This window comes from Falco biarmicus, chromosome 4 (genome assembly GCF_023638135.1).
Source record: "Falco biarmicus isolate bFalBia1 chromosome 4, bFalBia1.pri, whole genome shotgun sequence".
Taxonomy (NCBI): Eukaryota; Metazoa; Chordata; class Aves; order Falconiformes; family Falconidae; genus Falco; species Falco biarmicus.
This window is the reverse complement of record NC_079291.1, coordinates 3,676,145-3,691,603: the sequence shown is the minus strand read 5'-3', so window position 1 is coordinate 3,691,603 and position 15,459 is coordinate 3,676,145. Positions and strand designations below refer to the sequence as shown.

Sequence of the window (15,459 nt, the reverse complement as noted above, 5' to 3'; positions counted from 1 at the left end):
GGCTGTACTAGACAAGTCAACACATCCCATGAGCATCTTACTTTTCCAGACATTGGGGATTCCCACTGATTCAAAGCTTAACTTTGTAAAGACAGAGCAAAATGATAGGGATTCTCGTGTAACTAACCTCATCTATGGTTTTCACGAGGGCACGTATTATGATAACCTCCCCTTTTTTTAATTCCATCCTAAAATAACCTAAGTACAAGAAGGCCCATACTACATTCACAAAATGAAATTATTTAACAGTGGTGTTTACAACAATTGAAATTACTTTTGAAGTTAAAAGGCCATTTTTAAGTGTATATAGAGGAAAGTAAGATTGAAGTGAAGATAGCTGATGGGGGAAAATAGGGCTGTACTGTGGCAGGAAATACGTGAAGGCTTTTGGGTTTTTTTATTCACAATTGTTCTCATAGCTTCTCTCTGCATTTTCTATGTTTCTTTCTTTTCCTGCCTTATGGGTGCATTTCCCTTATAATTCTGTTCAATTTCTCATTTGCTTCTTAACTTGGCAGTAAAAATGTGTTGAGCCCAGTTTGCAGTAAAAATATGTTCTAGGAAGATTGACTCAATTGTCAGATTCTGTGCTTTCCAGTAGAACTCTGAATCTTGCCAGAGGAGAAGGCACATCAAAAATTTAACATTGCATCTTAATTACCTCATCACACTCACTACAGGTAGCTTTACATGTAACACCCTCTTTGTTGTACTTCATCTTCCCAGCCCCTTCAGAGCATTCTTGTTTGATACAGACATAAATTGCACTGGCAATTGTAAAGCTACTGTGCTGTAGGATTGTATTTTAGTTGCACATACCTGTAATTAATTGTATGGGAATTTTCACAGTATTCTCCCCAAGGAACAATTTCATTGAAAAGTAACAGAGTTGTCTAGACTATAGCAACTCATAAAATCATCACTAGTTTTGGGGTTTGAGCTACAAAGCGGCAATAGAAACATGGCTTGTAGATTTAAAGTACTTCCAAGCACAGGAACTGTTTTATAATCCCCATCGTAGTAGTCTAACCTGGCAAACTTTTTAACAGGGTGGAGAACAAAAAATGTACAATAAGCTTAAAGTAAAGATTATCTCTGTGCTAATTTGTGATAGCTTTTTTTGGTGCAGAACCACACCCACTGTACATAGACCTTTCTTCCCCCAAATATGTAGAAGAATACACATTTTGTAGAAGGCGCATTGTGCCTGCCTTTCACAGCTTGTGGCATAAAAGGTTTAACGTAGGAACAGCATGACAGTCAAAAAGGAGCTTCAGTGGTTCTGGGTAACAATGACTGCGTTTGTGTTTGTGTGTTTATTCTGCAAAGGCCAACTGGTGCAACAATTATTTTTTTTTACTATTTAGCTTTAAAGTAATCTGCTAAATTACCTAGAAAATTACTAATTGAAAGCACAGATTTTTTCAGAAAGTTGGAAACTGTAGTTGGGCACATGGAAATTTTACGTGCTTATTTATATCACGTATATGTATATGCACGTGTGTGTGTGTATACATATGTATATATAAAATACTACACTGCAAGATTTAACAGGATTTGTACCATTGTAGTGCCCTGAGAACTGAAAAAATTGCTCTAGCTGTACGAGTGCTGTATGTCTGCATACTGAAAGCAGTTACGGTTTTCAACGAGTTTTTATAGTGCCTAGCATTGAAAAAGCATACTTACTTCGGCCAGAACTTCAGTGTACTGAAGATGGTGAAACTTAAGCAAATGTTCGAGTTTTCCTTGCATTGTAGCCAAAGCAAATCCAAAGTAGAAAAAAGCAAAGACTAACATACCATTTCATACTCAATGACTTCAAACACAGAGAGGTTTATTTCACAGGGGAAGCTGTGTGAGTCCATATGAGCCAGTCAATGACCATCAAAATGATGTAAAATTATAGGGAAAACAGGGTGGTTTGTAGCTTTTGCGTATTACCAAGTGAACTAAAGGCTATGAAACATTTGCCAACCCCCAAAACTACATATTCTCTTGTCTGTTTAGTACTTGTGGCCTGGCAGGTGAAAGACATCATCCTAGTTCTTGCTGAAGATGAAGGCTGGTGCTTTGTCCGTGCTAGCATAGGGTCCCTCTTGTAAGGTTTTTCCGTGTATAGTCAGACAGCATCGTTCATGGCAGTTTCTGAGCACTTCTGCCTCTAATGCCAAAGGATACAAGAAGCCAAGGAGCAATGGAAAATAACAACTTGAAAAGTACTTTCATTTCAACCTCAGCCCAGTGATAATATCATCTGAAACACTGAAACAACTCACACCTGCTAACATATGTTTTATGTACCTGATTGAAACAGTGATAGCCTCAAAGAAAGGTCTGTGACAGCAGACCCGGCACAGTGCGGATTTTATTTTATCAGTGTCTTTTAAAAAAAATAATAAAGGAAACACGATGCCCCACTGAATGCGTTCTTATGTTTGGGTGTTAAAAATGCATTTCGTTCTCATAAACACAAAGTAGGACTAATTAAAAAACATAACTGATCTTTTGTGTAGATTTTTTGTGTAGGCAGGATGACAAAAGCCTTGATTCTGGCTCAGAATAGGCCAGTATATAAAAAAACTAAAATTGGCATTTTAGTCCTTACTGAGTAATTCTGAGTATTGTCATTAGGACTATCTTTCAAATTATACTGATGGAGTTTCTTAAACCTAGATGCTCAGAGCATTTAAAAGCAGGTAGAGAGAAGTGGTAGGTATGTTTTTGTGCAAAATAAATCCTCCAACCCATCAGTGCGTCAAAGTAGAGAATCTGCCATTGCCTCCATCGTTGCTGGTCAGGGGTTTGTAACCCTCCTGGGGCTCATAAGCATGAAATCCCCTCAGCCCAAAGCTGCTGAAAGAGCGCTGAGCTGCCCTGGGTCTCTGGAGCTCTGCTGCACCCTGGTCCTCCATGGGCAGCTGCCACAGGATCCCTTTGGTGTGCTTCAGCCCATTCACACGTGAGGGTCTAAGGTCCAGCCCAGGAGCATCCTGGAAATCCCCACGTTTTAATTCAGCTGAATCCTGCTGAAATCAGTGGTGCTCTTCGTGTGGGGGATGCTGCCTGCACAGTGATAGCTGCACAGTGCCTGGGACTGGAGCCTGGTCCTAGCTCGGTGCATCCTTGCTGGCATTCTGCGCTGATTAAGGCAGAGCGCCCAGCAGTCGCGGTGGGTAAGGACTGTGTGCATTAGCAGTTTTATGGCCTGTATGTAAGTGGCTCAATAGCTTTTGTACAGCTGTAAAGCATGTTCAACCCAATGGTATAAAACACATCTCGAATGTATTTTCGTAGCTTCATAAACCGTAGTTCATTTATGTAGGTACTTTTTATTGTAATCCTTTATCTTAAACAGGAAGCTGTTTCCTGATACCATTTCTATTTTTGTCGTCTTCTTTATGAAAAAAGGGATAAAGAAGAGAAAAGAAAAACTACCTTTTTCTTATGTGCACCAAGAGAGTCCTTGAGTACAGTAATTGTGCCCTTAACTTGTATTTTTGTATTTCTAACCTCAGAATGCAGGGCTAGCAACTAAAAAGCCAAAATAACATTAATTATGACTGTTCTTCGCTGTGGTTTTTGGAGTATAAGTTTGTAACAGATGTTTGGGGGGAGAAGAAGGGGGAGGAAGGATGGATTGTTTCTTTTTCTCAGCCCCAACTGGTTTTAATTCTTTCTTGAACATTTTGAGAATATCTTTAAACATTTGCCAGAGTTCAATTAACATCCTGTGACTGAAGGTGGAAAATGTCCTACTTTGTTTTTCTTCAAACATATACCTGCTCTTGCTGCTCATGCCAAAGCCAGAGAAAGAAAGGATTCCAGCTGGCATAGGTTTTATTACTGTTACATTAATTTGCAGGTTAAGCCTCCAGTGGGGAGGGGTCTGCTGGATTGATTTATTTATTTACTTTTTTTATTTTTGTGATTTTAAGAAAGTGCTGTGTAAAACATTGCCATTTAATTGCAGGAAGGTTTTTCTCTTTTTTGGTGAGCATTTAACAGCTTATTGTTTACATGGAGTTGTAGAAACCTAGTTTTAAAATATGTTTAAAGTAGAGATTGTGTTCTTGGGTTTATCATGTTTTTCCTGTACTACATATAAACAGAAGATTGTACATTATTGAAAGCCCTTTTTTGTGGAAAACAGGATTGGGGAAAAAAGTTTATATAAGAATGCAAAATAACTTCCCGAGACTATTGGCGCAGTGTGACCATAAAACCTCAACAGCACATTGTGCAGTGACATTATAACAATTTGCTTTAGCACCTCTGCAGCGTTCTCAGAAAGTCCTGTTCTACAAAACACATGCCGTGGTATCAGTTGACTGTTTTTTTCCAGAGTCAGTTCTTTACATGCATGTTTTTGTGATTAGTTGCTGTTTTGCAAGTAAAGTAATTGGAAGTGGCAATTTTTTTTTTTTCTTATTTGGCTTATTACATTTTTTATTTGCATACATTTATACATTCAATAAGTTGTAACATATCTGCTTATATAGGTGTGCAGGCGCCTTTTAGTGGATTTATAATCTCTGGGTTGGGATTTTCTGTGCCTTAGTTTTAAAGACTGTTCTTTCCTATACCGATATGAAGATACGGGTACATCAAAATAGGAAATGGCATACAATTGCTGCTAAGGCCAGATGAGAGTCCAGCTGCTCTACCAACCCCTGTATTGGCTCTGGAGGACTACTTTTTTAAACCTGAGCGTTACTAGTTTTGTTTCTCTTGTAGCCCAAGACGGAGAGCAGACCTCACGTGTAAGTAGTTCCCAATTTTTCTGACAGTGCGTAAGAATATATAATACTAATGTTATACTAATAGTACTTTAAATAAAAACCTTTATGTATATTTTGTACCTTTATCATTTTAGCCTTTTACCACCAGGATTTTAGGGTCATTTCCCATATAGGCTAGCTCAGCTGCAATCATTCTATACCAAAATACAGTATATTCAGTTCTGCGTTTTACCTATAGGATCTGAAACATCTGTGTGCTTTCCAAAGTGTAATTGAATATATTTTCAGTCACTTAAAATTCTTCATGTGCTTACATTGAGCATTGAAACGAAAACTAAAGGTGATTTGAAACGTTGGACTTGACCTATCTACCATAGCATTTAAAACACCAACATTATCCGTGGATTGGGTGCATAACTACTTGTGGGTTCATCCTGTTTGAGGTACCACCCTCCAGAACTGCTTTGCAAAGTACCTTTTCACACTGTCTCTGTCACTGTGCAAGTTTCAGTTGCCAGTTGTGTGGTGACTGTGAGAAGGAGTTGAGGGTGTCCAGAAACATCCACCTATATCCTTGCTTGCTTAAATGTTCCCTTCTTTGGTGTAGCAGACCCTACTGGCTGAAAGTTACTCTTCAAATGATGCAAACAAACAAGGAAAAGTATATTTTTTTTTTGGTCTTAACTCATTTTCTCTAGTGCTTTTATAAGTACCTTGTGCATAAAAATAGTATTAAAAACCATATTGCCTTTTGTATTTGAATCCATATTCGCAGCATTACATGAGGTACATTTTTAAAATTCTCTTGATGGTTATTCACTAACTGAGCCTTGCTTCATCCAGAGACAATAGAAAGTTAGTTCTTCCGAGTAGTGATAGTTCCTAAACAGCTTGTTATTTAGCGCTTGATACTTGGTCTGAGCTAGGGGAGGACTGCAAGGATGGGTGGTTTCTCCAGAAGATGTTTTTCTGGCCTGATCCTGCTCTGGCTAGTGTCGTAAGGAAGAGTAGGATGGTGGCAATGGCAACGGCTGAAGTGCAAGATGAGGGACGTGTTGCTGGCGTGAGTGTGTGTAAGAGCAGCCTGGCAGCAACCGCTGCAGACCACACAGCCCGTGGGACCTGCTGTGCAGGGCTCAGCACAAGGCCAAGTCAACAGTAAGTTGCAGTTGCTATTTTGATGGCTCTTTTGTGATCGTGCAGAGGGATGGAGGTCTCTGCCAGCCTTGGCAAGTGCCCGTTTGACAAACCATAACCATCTCAAGCAGCTCCCTCGAGTGACAGCAGAGCTGCCAAGCATGCGGTTGGCTTTGAGAACAGATTTGCCTCTCCTCTTCCAGGAACGAGGTTGAGATACTTACTGGGATAAGAGAGAAAACTTTTAGCTGGGTGTACTTGTGCCTGTTGGCGGAAGGAAGGCTCCAGCCTTCACAGTGGTGAACCTACTGCTGGTGTTACGTAGGTGCTCAATCCAAACCCTGGCATTGCACTTGAAATTGGAAATACCAGTGTGCAGCGCTACACAGTGCTCTGCTTAAACCACTGTGGGGTTTCTTCAGTTGTATTTACATGTACATTTACACCACCTTTGTGGACATGAATGATTAAAGTATTTTTGAAAAGACAAGAAATTAATCAGAATGGACCTTTCAGAAAGGCTGGGAAGTACTTTTTGTCCTCTGAGTTCCCTTTTCCCCCTGCCCCCAAAACAAACAAGCAAGCGAAGGAAAAACCCTGGCTTAGTCTGTTTGGATGATCCAGGGTCTGAAATTTGTTGCCCGAGTAGACATTGTGCCACCCGTACTCAGCTCACAGCCGAGAGTTCTGCTGCAGCTTCTAGACTGGCATAGGAGCCGTGATGTATGTTGTTTAACTGTTTTGTATTTCACTGCCCCTAGCATTTATTTCCTGTGCTTTATACAAAGGAAGAATATTTCATCTTTAACTACTTGATACATCTTTGTATCAGCAATGAGTATCAGCTGTGGGAACGTTCTCCCTGCTGGTGAGCGTGGAGGAGACTGTGTGTGTCAGTGGGCACAGAGGGAAGAAGTTTGACAAATCCATAAATGTGCTTTAGTGTTAGACCAAAATTCACATAATATTAATAATTCACCTTTTTTATCAAGGAAGCTGTCATAGTGTATGGGAATGGAAACTTCATAACATAAAAAGTGCTCTCATAAAACTGTTTCTATGAAATACAAACTGCAAGTCCCGTGCGGGACAAAGTGTGAAGCTGAATTTTTATGAGAGATCATTGGAATTACCATGAACTTTTAGTGACACTAGCAATGTTGGTCCCCACTGTAGTAAGCTATTTGCTCATAGTTATTAATTGTATGCTTAAATGTATGCTTTCTGGTCACAAAAATAATTGGCAAGTATGATTTAGGTTTGTTTTTCTTCATGGGAGGAGAAAGGAAGGACTCGTAATGTTCTTGATCAGAGGTCGAGATAGATCATATTCATTGTAATAGCACGCACAGCTTGTGCTGGTTTTAATCAGCTTTGTCTTGTGCACCTGCTAGATTTAAGATTCATTCAAAGTTAAGGGAAAAAATCCTCTGTAGATCTCATGGTGGAATGAATTCAGTCACGCAAAAATCAGAATTTATTTTGGCTGCAGTGGTGTGAATACCAAATAAACCCCAGCAACATAAAAGATAAGGCTCCAGATTTTCAGCAGCGTAGCTGGGATGTTGTCTGTTGTAATTGTCAAATGATTAACTCTGCAAAACGTTTCTCAGCTATTTAAACTACTGACTTCATCTCCTGGAAAAAAGTAGTAGATGGGCATTCAAGAGGTGAGATCTTTGCTGCAGGATTAAGTGATGTTCTCGCTGATTTTGATAGCAAAACTGACTGAAAGAAGTAGAGCAAGTCTTTATGGTACAACTTCGCTTTTCATCACACTAGAAAGACTTGTTACCATGCAGGCAGTAATCATCTTCCCTTTTTGTGCATGTGTTTACTTTTGGCAAGTAAACTGCTGTGTTGCAGGCAGCCTTCTCATTTGTGACGGGTTGTCTTTAAATGCAGCATCAAAATTGAAAGAGAAATAACTTGCCAAAATACTTTGTGACCCGCTATGTTTTCTGTCTTTTCATAACTAGTAATTTGCTGTAGTACCTGGCTCTGATATGTCATGCTGTGCGAGCTGTGTCTGCTTCAAGGCCATCGCCACCAGTGGAGTCCACCTCCTCTTCGAGCATGGAAACTTCCAGGGGGGAACAAACTGCTGGCGTTCTTTCCTTGCCTGTGTTTTCTTTCATTTTTTTTTAATCTGCTGGGGGCAGCACAGATGAGGTGAACCTTTTGGCAAGGCCAGTGGAGCGAGGAGAGGGGAAATGGCTCTGTGGGCCAGGATTGAGGGAATATTGGATGTGAGGGCGGGGCGATATTAGGAAGACGTTACTGAGTCATTTGGACAATAAAGCAATTTGGACAAGAAAGCAGTGGGTTTAGGTTGGGCTGAGGTAGAACTATGTTTGGTCTCTGAATGAAAGCCAGACGGTGAAACTGGATATGGCGAACGGCAGTGAGCTAGCGAAGAGCTGCAGAAGGCGGTTGCCAGAGGAGAGGGGTGGAGAAGGCTGTTTTCTTGCTGTTGCAGAAGGAGTATTTAGTCCAGGTGATACTGTGTATTTGTACACGGCCTTGCTGAAACATTGTGCTTCTCTGTGGGCCTTTCCCCTCTAGATATTTAGACACTTGATCTTAGAGAAATGTGTGGTGTTGAGTTTTGGGGGAGTTTTTTTGTTACTCAGACTTCTGAAGCCTAATTCTGATATTTTTCCTTCGAGCACTGATGGGCGAATGATCTCTCTGCCTCCAAGCATGACGGCAAACGGTAAAGCCATGAGCACAGGTGCTCAGTGCCCCCGAAGGGCAGCGTGCCCCAGCAGTGTCCTGTTTTCCATGTGCATGGCGATATCCAAGCAGAGATCAGCGAGCCATCTCTCTTTTGGAGCTCTCTTAAAGAGTTATTGCAAATACTTGTCCAGGTCACGCAGTTGTTACGCTCTGGAACAGCCCATAGGTTAGATGCAAAGGTGGTTGCTTTTTTTTTCCTTTTACGAAATAAATATTAACAATGATTGTTGTGAAATGCTAACCGAGTTTCCAAAAAAAAGAACACAAGCAAGCTATATGTTGATCAAAGTGCACTGCTGTGAGCTTCCCCTTCAGCATACCGCTGGTACCCTGGCAAGCTGCCCCAAGCTGGAGTTGCAGTTCGGACACCTGACGGGTCCAGGGACTCCTGCTCGGCGTGGGAATGGCTTCGCAAAGCCACCGTCCTCAGCCTTACAGTACTTAATTAAAATACCTCATCTAGGGGCTGTTTATTATGGCAGCACCAACCTGTGTGTTGTGCTTTTTGTTTTTTCTCTTCCCCCCCGCCCCCCTCGACCCTCTCTAATGTGTTGCACACAGTCAGTGAGGCACCACATGGGTTGCTGCCCTTAGACATTGACAACCAAGGAAATTAAATTCTGAGGCAGAATCAGTTAAAAGCCTGACTAAAGCAGGGTTGTTTTTTCTATGACAACTGAAACAACATAATTATTTAAAGGATCATTTTTTTATTGCTAATTAATTTTTTCAAGACAGTAAGGTTTTTGCATTTTTTTTTATTCCAGGACCCTCTTAAAAACAGGTAGGGATTTTTAATTTATTTTTTTTTAAGAAAGAACAAGCAATTTAGTTCGGTAGGACTCTGTTAGATAAAAGCACTGATAGACTGCAGTTCCAGCTTTGTTTAAAGTAATATGCCTTTCAGGTGTTTGGTACCATTAGTATTACCGTTTTGTGCAAGAAGAAATATATATTTACATGGTTTTTCACACTTGAAAAAGCTTGTCCTATTTGCAAAATCTGTAGTGATAAGTCTGAATATAAAAACTTAGAATAACGGAGCATTAGCTTATGCTGTTTAAAAAACTATACTAGACAAAATGTTTCATTTTTGTTCAGGTAAGCTAATTAAAAGAAAACCACAGGGATGGTCTGATCTCACAGATGCTTATGCAGGCATTTTGGTCTCTTCTGTCTCTCTCCTTCAGTGAGTCTACCTGCAAGTGAAATACAGACAAAAGTTGTTACACTATTGGGTCTTACTGTACAAAGTTACTAGAAAAATTGAAAGGATGCCCTGAAAGTACGGGAAAACTAATGGAAATGCGTAATTGCAATGATCACCGCCTTTCCCTACTGTTCTGTTTATCTTCTCCCTTACGTGCCATATTGCATATGAAGTTCTATAAAGCACCGATTTGTTGTTTTATAAAAGCATTCTCCTTGTTATCACTAAAGGTAGTGATATCTTTAGTAGATGTTGTACAGTCTCAAATGATGTTTTCTTTGGGAGGACAAAATCCTATTTGGGAGGAAATCACCCCCTCTTAAGGGGGCTTACAAGGAGGGCAATTATAATGACAGAAATTGTTGGTATCAGTGTTTGGAATTGTTGTATATTTTCTCATCCTAGGAGTGCATACATGTATTTACAATAGGGTTTTCTGTTGCATTTGCTTAAAAAAAACACCCCACTGAGCTAAAAAGTTTGAAAGGAACAGCTTGAGGAATTTTTTCCATCAAGATACAATCAAGGGCAGGAAATCGTAGAAGCAGAGTTGCGGTTTTGCCTCCATTTTTTTATTAGTTAATTAAACTATAACAACTCTTAACTTCATTTTAGGTTAACTGTTCCTAGAGTTCAGAAATATTTTAAGAGGTCAATAATGCTTTCTTTGGCTTTCACTCATTTGGTGTGGGATAAGGAGTCGCAGTCAGCAGGGCAGAGTTTTCCAGATGTTCTGCAGAGCGTGTGTGCGTGCACTCATGTCGACAGTTGTTGACGGTGGGAAACCATCCATCTTTCCTCATCTGCGCACCACCCTGTACAGATGAAAACCACAGGAAAGAAATGTGGATAGCCTGACATCTGTAAGCGAACTTAGAGTGTCTGATTAAAGCTCAGGAACCCTGAGTACTTGCAGCTACCAGTTGACACGCGTTTTTACTCAGTGATGGAGAGGTGCCGAGTCTGAGGGAGAGGACTGGGGGAAGGGGAAGCTGAAGGGAAAAATTTGAAATGATAGGTGTGTACTTTACTTGCAGCAGAAGCAAAAAAACACCAAAGACACCCCACTGTACGTTGCAGCACAGATTTCCTTTATCGTAAAGTCGGGACGTTTCTTTTTTAAAGCGCCGTGAGGCATCTGTCTGCATTTTCTTCTCGGTGCGTAGAGCTGCGTAGAGGCATGCACTTAAAGGGCATATAGGGGAAGCAAACAGAGCCATGCAAGTGTCACATAACTGTCTTTAGTAACGGGAGCTATTCCAGCACTGGGAGCCAAATCGTCTTTCAGCAGAAAGGATAAAATTTAGCAGAGCTGGGAAAGGGAAAGAAGAAAGGGGAGGGGAAACACAGCACCACCTCCTGCTGACACCACAGAAGTTTCCCTCGGCTTTCCCTCTCTCCCCCTCTGTGCATATATTTTCTTTTTAATCAGCTGGGGCTCTTCCCTCCCCTGCTTTTTTTTCTTTTTTTTTCTTTTAACTGTATTTTTATAGTTGGAATTCTGCTTTCCTAATTTCTCTTGTTCCACATTTAACTTCTTCAGAGGATTTCATTAATAGTTATTGCAATTAAAAATAATAAATAAACTCAGCACCAGCTGCTCTAATGGCTGTCATAGCATATCTGGAACATAATGCGGTCTGTTCAGGGCAGCCACACAATGCAATTTATCCCCACACCTGAGGGAATGAATTTCACAACCATAATTGCTACAATATAATTCTTATTAATGTTGTGCTATAATTCCTATTAATTCCAAAGGGCTAGTAAATGCATTAGGACTTGTCAACATATTATTTTACACTGTTTATGATCTGTAGAATTACGCTCTTCAGTATTGTATTGCATAAAGAAAAGCCTTAAAATTAGCTTTAATTGCAGGGTGGGGGGGACGGGACACAGACCACATTTGCTGTTTGGGCACTGGGAAAGACGGAAGGATCCTGGTGTTTGAGGAGTAATGAAACTGCATTTTAAAATCAGTCCTTTGAACTTTCTGTGCCACGCAGTTAGCAGTTTATGAAGATATATTAATAATGCCTGTCCTGGTTATTAGAAAGAGAACGACTGATGTCTTTATGAAGGAATAAATAACTGCAAGAAAGATAGGTTTATAAAATTAAAAATAACTGTCTTCCAGCAAAGACAAAAGTGGGGAAATTACAAGTCACTGTAACTGATGTAATAAATGCAGAATGTGTTATCTTGCTGTGCTCTTATTTATTCTTGTTTTATCTCACTACCCCGCTCTTCTAGGTAGTGAATATGATGAGGAGGAAGTAGACTATGAAGAATCAGACAGTGATGAGTCCTGGACTACAGAAAGCGCTATCAGCTCTGAAGCTATCCTTAGTTCAATGTGCATGAATGGAGGGGACGAGAAACCATTTGCCTGTCCTGTTCCTGGATGTAAAAAAAGATACAAGGTAAGCAGTAGTGCAGACCTACCTCATGTCCCACTGGGGGGGGGAGCCTCGAAAATCAGTCTGTACCTTTCTCATTTAATAGACATTTTGCATTTATTTGTGTGGTATTTTAGCAGAGAACACGTTTTAGTCACTGGTTTCCTTTCAAGCACAGCCAGGTTACCAGTTTTACAAAGGATGTAGCCTTTTGCAGCCCTATCTGTCAAGAGAAATTACATAGTGACTCTTTTGCTTTACAAATTTTAACTAGCTTTCTGTTGTTCAGACAAATTAACTGCAGAATGCAGAAGGTACTACCAGCAAAATAATCTCCTGGGTCTCTTTCAGAGACACTAAATAAAAAGCTTATGCCCGTCCGTGCCAGAATGAATTCCTCCGCTTAACTGCTAGAGATGCTGGCTCTGGGTGCCAGACTGTGCCCTGGGTGCTTTTCCTGGTAAAGGTGATGTGCAGGAAATGGTGGTTAACGTCTTGCAAGTCAGAGGTCACCTCAGGAAGGCAGAGCCTTGGAGAAATTCTGGGTCTGAGTCCCTGTGTCTGTCCCCTGCACAGCCGCCAGCGCATCTGCCCTGCGTGCAGGGCTCGCATCCCTCTGTGTGACACACTGGGAAACAATTCCAACCCCTGCCCTTTTAAATACTCTTCATCATGAGAAATTTATGTCTGTTTATGGGGGTGAAACGTCTTTAACTTTGAACCTTGAGCTGGACTGTATAGAACATGCCATGATGTGAGGACAGGAGTGTGGCTTCGCGTGAACCAGTGGAGAGACCGATGAAATTGTATTGAACAGCTTGGACTTCAGTATGGCATTCTATAGTCACTGACATTTGGGAACAGAAATAGCATGTTGGCACAGTTCCTCTAGATCATTTTCTGAAGTTTTTGCATGAAGTACTGGAAAACTCAACCACTGACCTATACCCTAGAAAAAGCAGTAGCGGTTGGGTTGGTTTTGTACTAGTTTTATTTTATGGCTTCTCCTTTAAATAACTGACAAGTAGGGACTTAAAAGAGAACAGTAATATGAAAGAAATATAGGAAGACCAGTAACATTTGAGATAAAACAGTTGTGACAAGAATGAATAAACTGTGCATGAAACCATGTAGTGGATGAAAACGTGTTTCAGTAATGCTGCAGCTGTTCTGGACTGCAGCAGCTCCCATAGCAGCAGATCACAGGACTCGGATTCCTGTACAGATCAGGTAATACTGACAATACTTCCTTAAAACGTGAGCAGGAAAGCAGCGTGCTCAATTCTTAGTGGCATACCAAGTCTTTTTTTGCAGAGCTTAGCCTGGGCTATGTAGTGGTTATTCTCCTCTTCGGTGACAGGGAAAACCGGGCACCATCTCCAGGGGCAGGGCAGAGGGCAGGATGTTTTCGGACTATTTGCGAGCCTTACTTTGCAGATGTACCCGTGTTATTCAGGATTAATACTTCTCTTGCGTGTGGTAGAAGCTGTGCCAGATGAAGGCTGTAGTATAAAAGCTAAATCCCTAGCTCAGGAAGCAAACAAGCCGTGGTGATCGTTAGAAGTCACTGTGCCCACAGGGCATCTATGCGTTGCAGAAAACATGCACTTAATGGCCAAGGCTAGAAGGAGAACCCTGTAATTTGCTATATCCTGTCTGTTCTCTGTTTGACTGCCAGCCCTCTGTCTTTTTATTGCCCAAATAAGCAAGCTGTTTCTGCCTGCCTCTGCTATCTCACTACCTCCATCTCAGACGCTGAGGACTGTCTAAGGGGTATCTTGTACACCGTTACTATTAGAACAGTCGGGCGGGGAACAAATTAACAACCCTTAGAGAGGCTGCAGACAGAGCACAGCAGCAAATGAGAAGTACCATATTTTCCTCAGGGACTCGTCTCCATTTCGTCCTGATAGCAGAACACACGTCCTTAAACTCTGGCTCACCTCATTCCTCTTTTCTGTGGGCTCTGTTTCCTCCTTTTTTCTTTTCGGCCTGATTTTTTTTCTTTTTACATTTTTATCATTGTTTCCTTCCTTTTAGCTTTGTGTCAGCTGTGTTGCTTGTTTCCTCTTCATCTTCCTTCTGCTTAACCCCCAACTCCGATGAATTATTTGCAGAGGCTGGGTAGGGAGTCCTGTGATCAAAGCACTGGGATTTTCTGGTAGGTACTGGATAATCACAGTCAGGGCTGTAAAACAATTATAGTGCTCCAAACAGGAACAGGGACGTGCACATACAGTAATTGCCAGGCTCGCTTTACGGCTGAGAAAGGATGCATTCCTTTAGGGAGCGAGGAGGAAAGGAGGATATACACAGTTTTCTTTTGTCTGGCCTGAGGTGACGTACGTTTGAGAAGCAAAAGTGTTATTTTTAGGTATGTTATTTGTATTACAGTACTGCTTAAAGGACCCAGTAGGGATGGGGCTCCTTTTTGCAAACAATGTACAAGGGTAAAAGACGGCCTCTGCGCTGAAAAGTCATTATGGAAAGGTAAATAAGGCACGAATGAGTACAACAAATACTCCCAAGGAATGGGCTGGGACGGACAATGGAAACTGTAATGGGAACGTGTTTATACACAAGCCCAGATGAGTATCAGAAGACCCTACTGGCCTCCCGCCCAGCTGCTATCTCTTGGCAGTTTCCCACAGGCAGTGCAGCAGAAGTGAGTCATAAACATGTAGTTGTTCTTCAGGAACTTTTATTTTTTTAAGAAAGAAGATTGCTTGCTTATAATATGTGTTGGTGCTCTGTATCGTATGGCACAGATTTTCTTAAGGAGCCAAAGATTCTGAGGAAAAAAAGAAAGTTTTTTTAATGATGCGTAAATTTGTTTGTGGGATAGGCAGAAACGGCTAAATGAATCTGGAGCGCGCTGGCTTCTACATGCTTCAAACACAAGCCTCTGAAACTAATTTCTGAAGCTTGCTTTCTTCTTCTCTAATTATGCTTACTGACCTAGAGAACAAACTATAAGTATTTTACAGTTTGCTGTTTATGCATTAATTTTTATTCATATGATTTGTATTTGACGCGTTGGATTTGATTTGTAGAAAATCATCTGCATGAGTCAAAGGAACACCAAGGTCTTAGCCTTGTTTCTCTGGAGTTCACCCTCACCAGATTTTGGATTTACATCCACGTTTCGGTGTCCTGTCCAGAAGCACGTGGCGTTGAGCAGTTAACATGCTTTGCAAAACGCTACCCCTAGAAGCTGAAGTGTGGATCG

General features: G+C 41.0%; 1 protein-coding gene and 1 long non-coding RNA gene across 2 annotated transcripts in view; one reads left to right on the top strand and one right to left on the bottom strand.

The window, feature by feature from the left end:
• The window catches only part of JAZF1 (JAZF zinc finger 1), a 195,148-nt gene that overhangs the window by 173,477 nt on the left and 6,212 nt on the right, over window positions 1–15,459 (top strand). The window contains exon 4 of the mRNA XM_056336513.1: window positions 12,085–12,254. Within this exon, the coding sequence (XP_056192488.1) occupies window positions 12,085–12,254 (170 nt within the window). The remainder of the gene's footprint in view (window positions 1–12,084; window positions 12,255–15,459) is intronic.
• On the bottom strand, window positions 10,375–11,141 carry LOC130148201 (uncharacterized). The gene is made up of 2 exons (XR_008821492.1): window positions 10,860–11,141; window positions 10,375–10,643 (listed from the first exon to the last, which is right to left on the bottom strand). It is a non-coding gene; the product is annotated as an uncharacterized LOC130148201 (long non-coding RNA).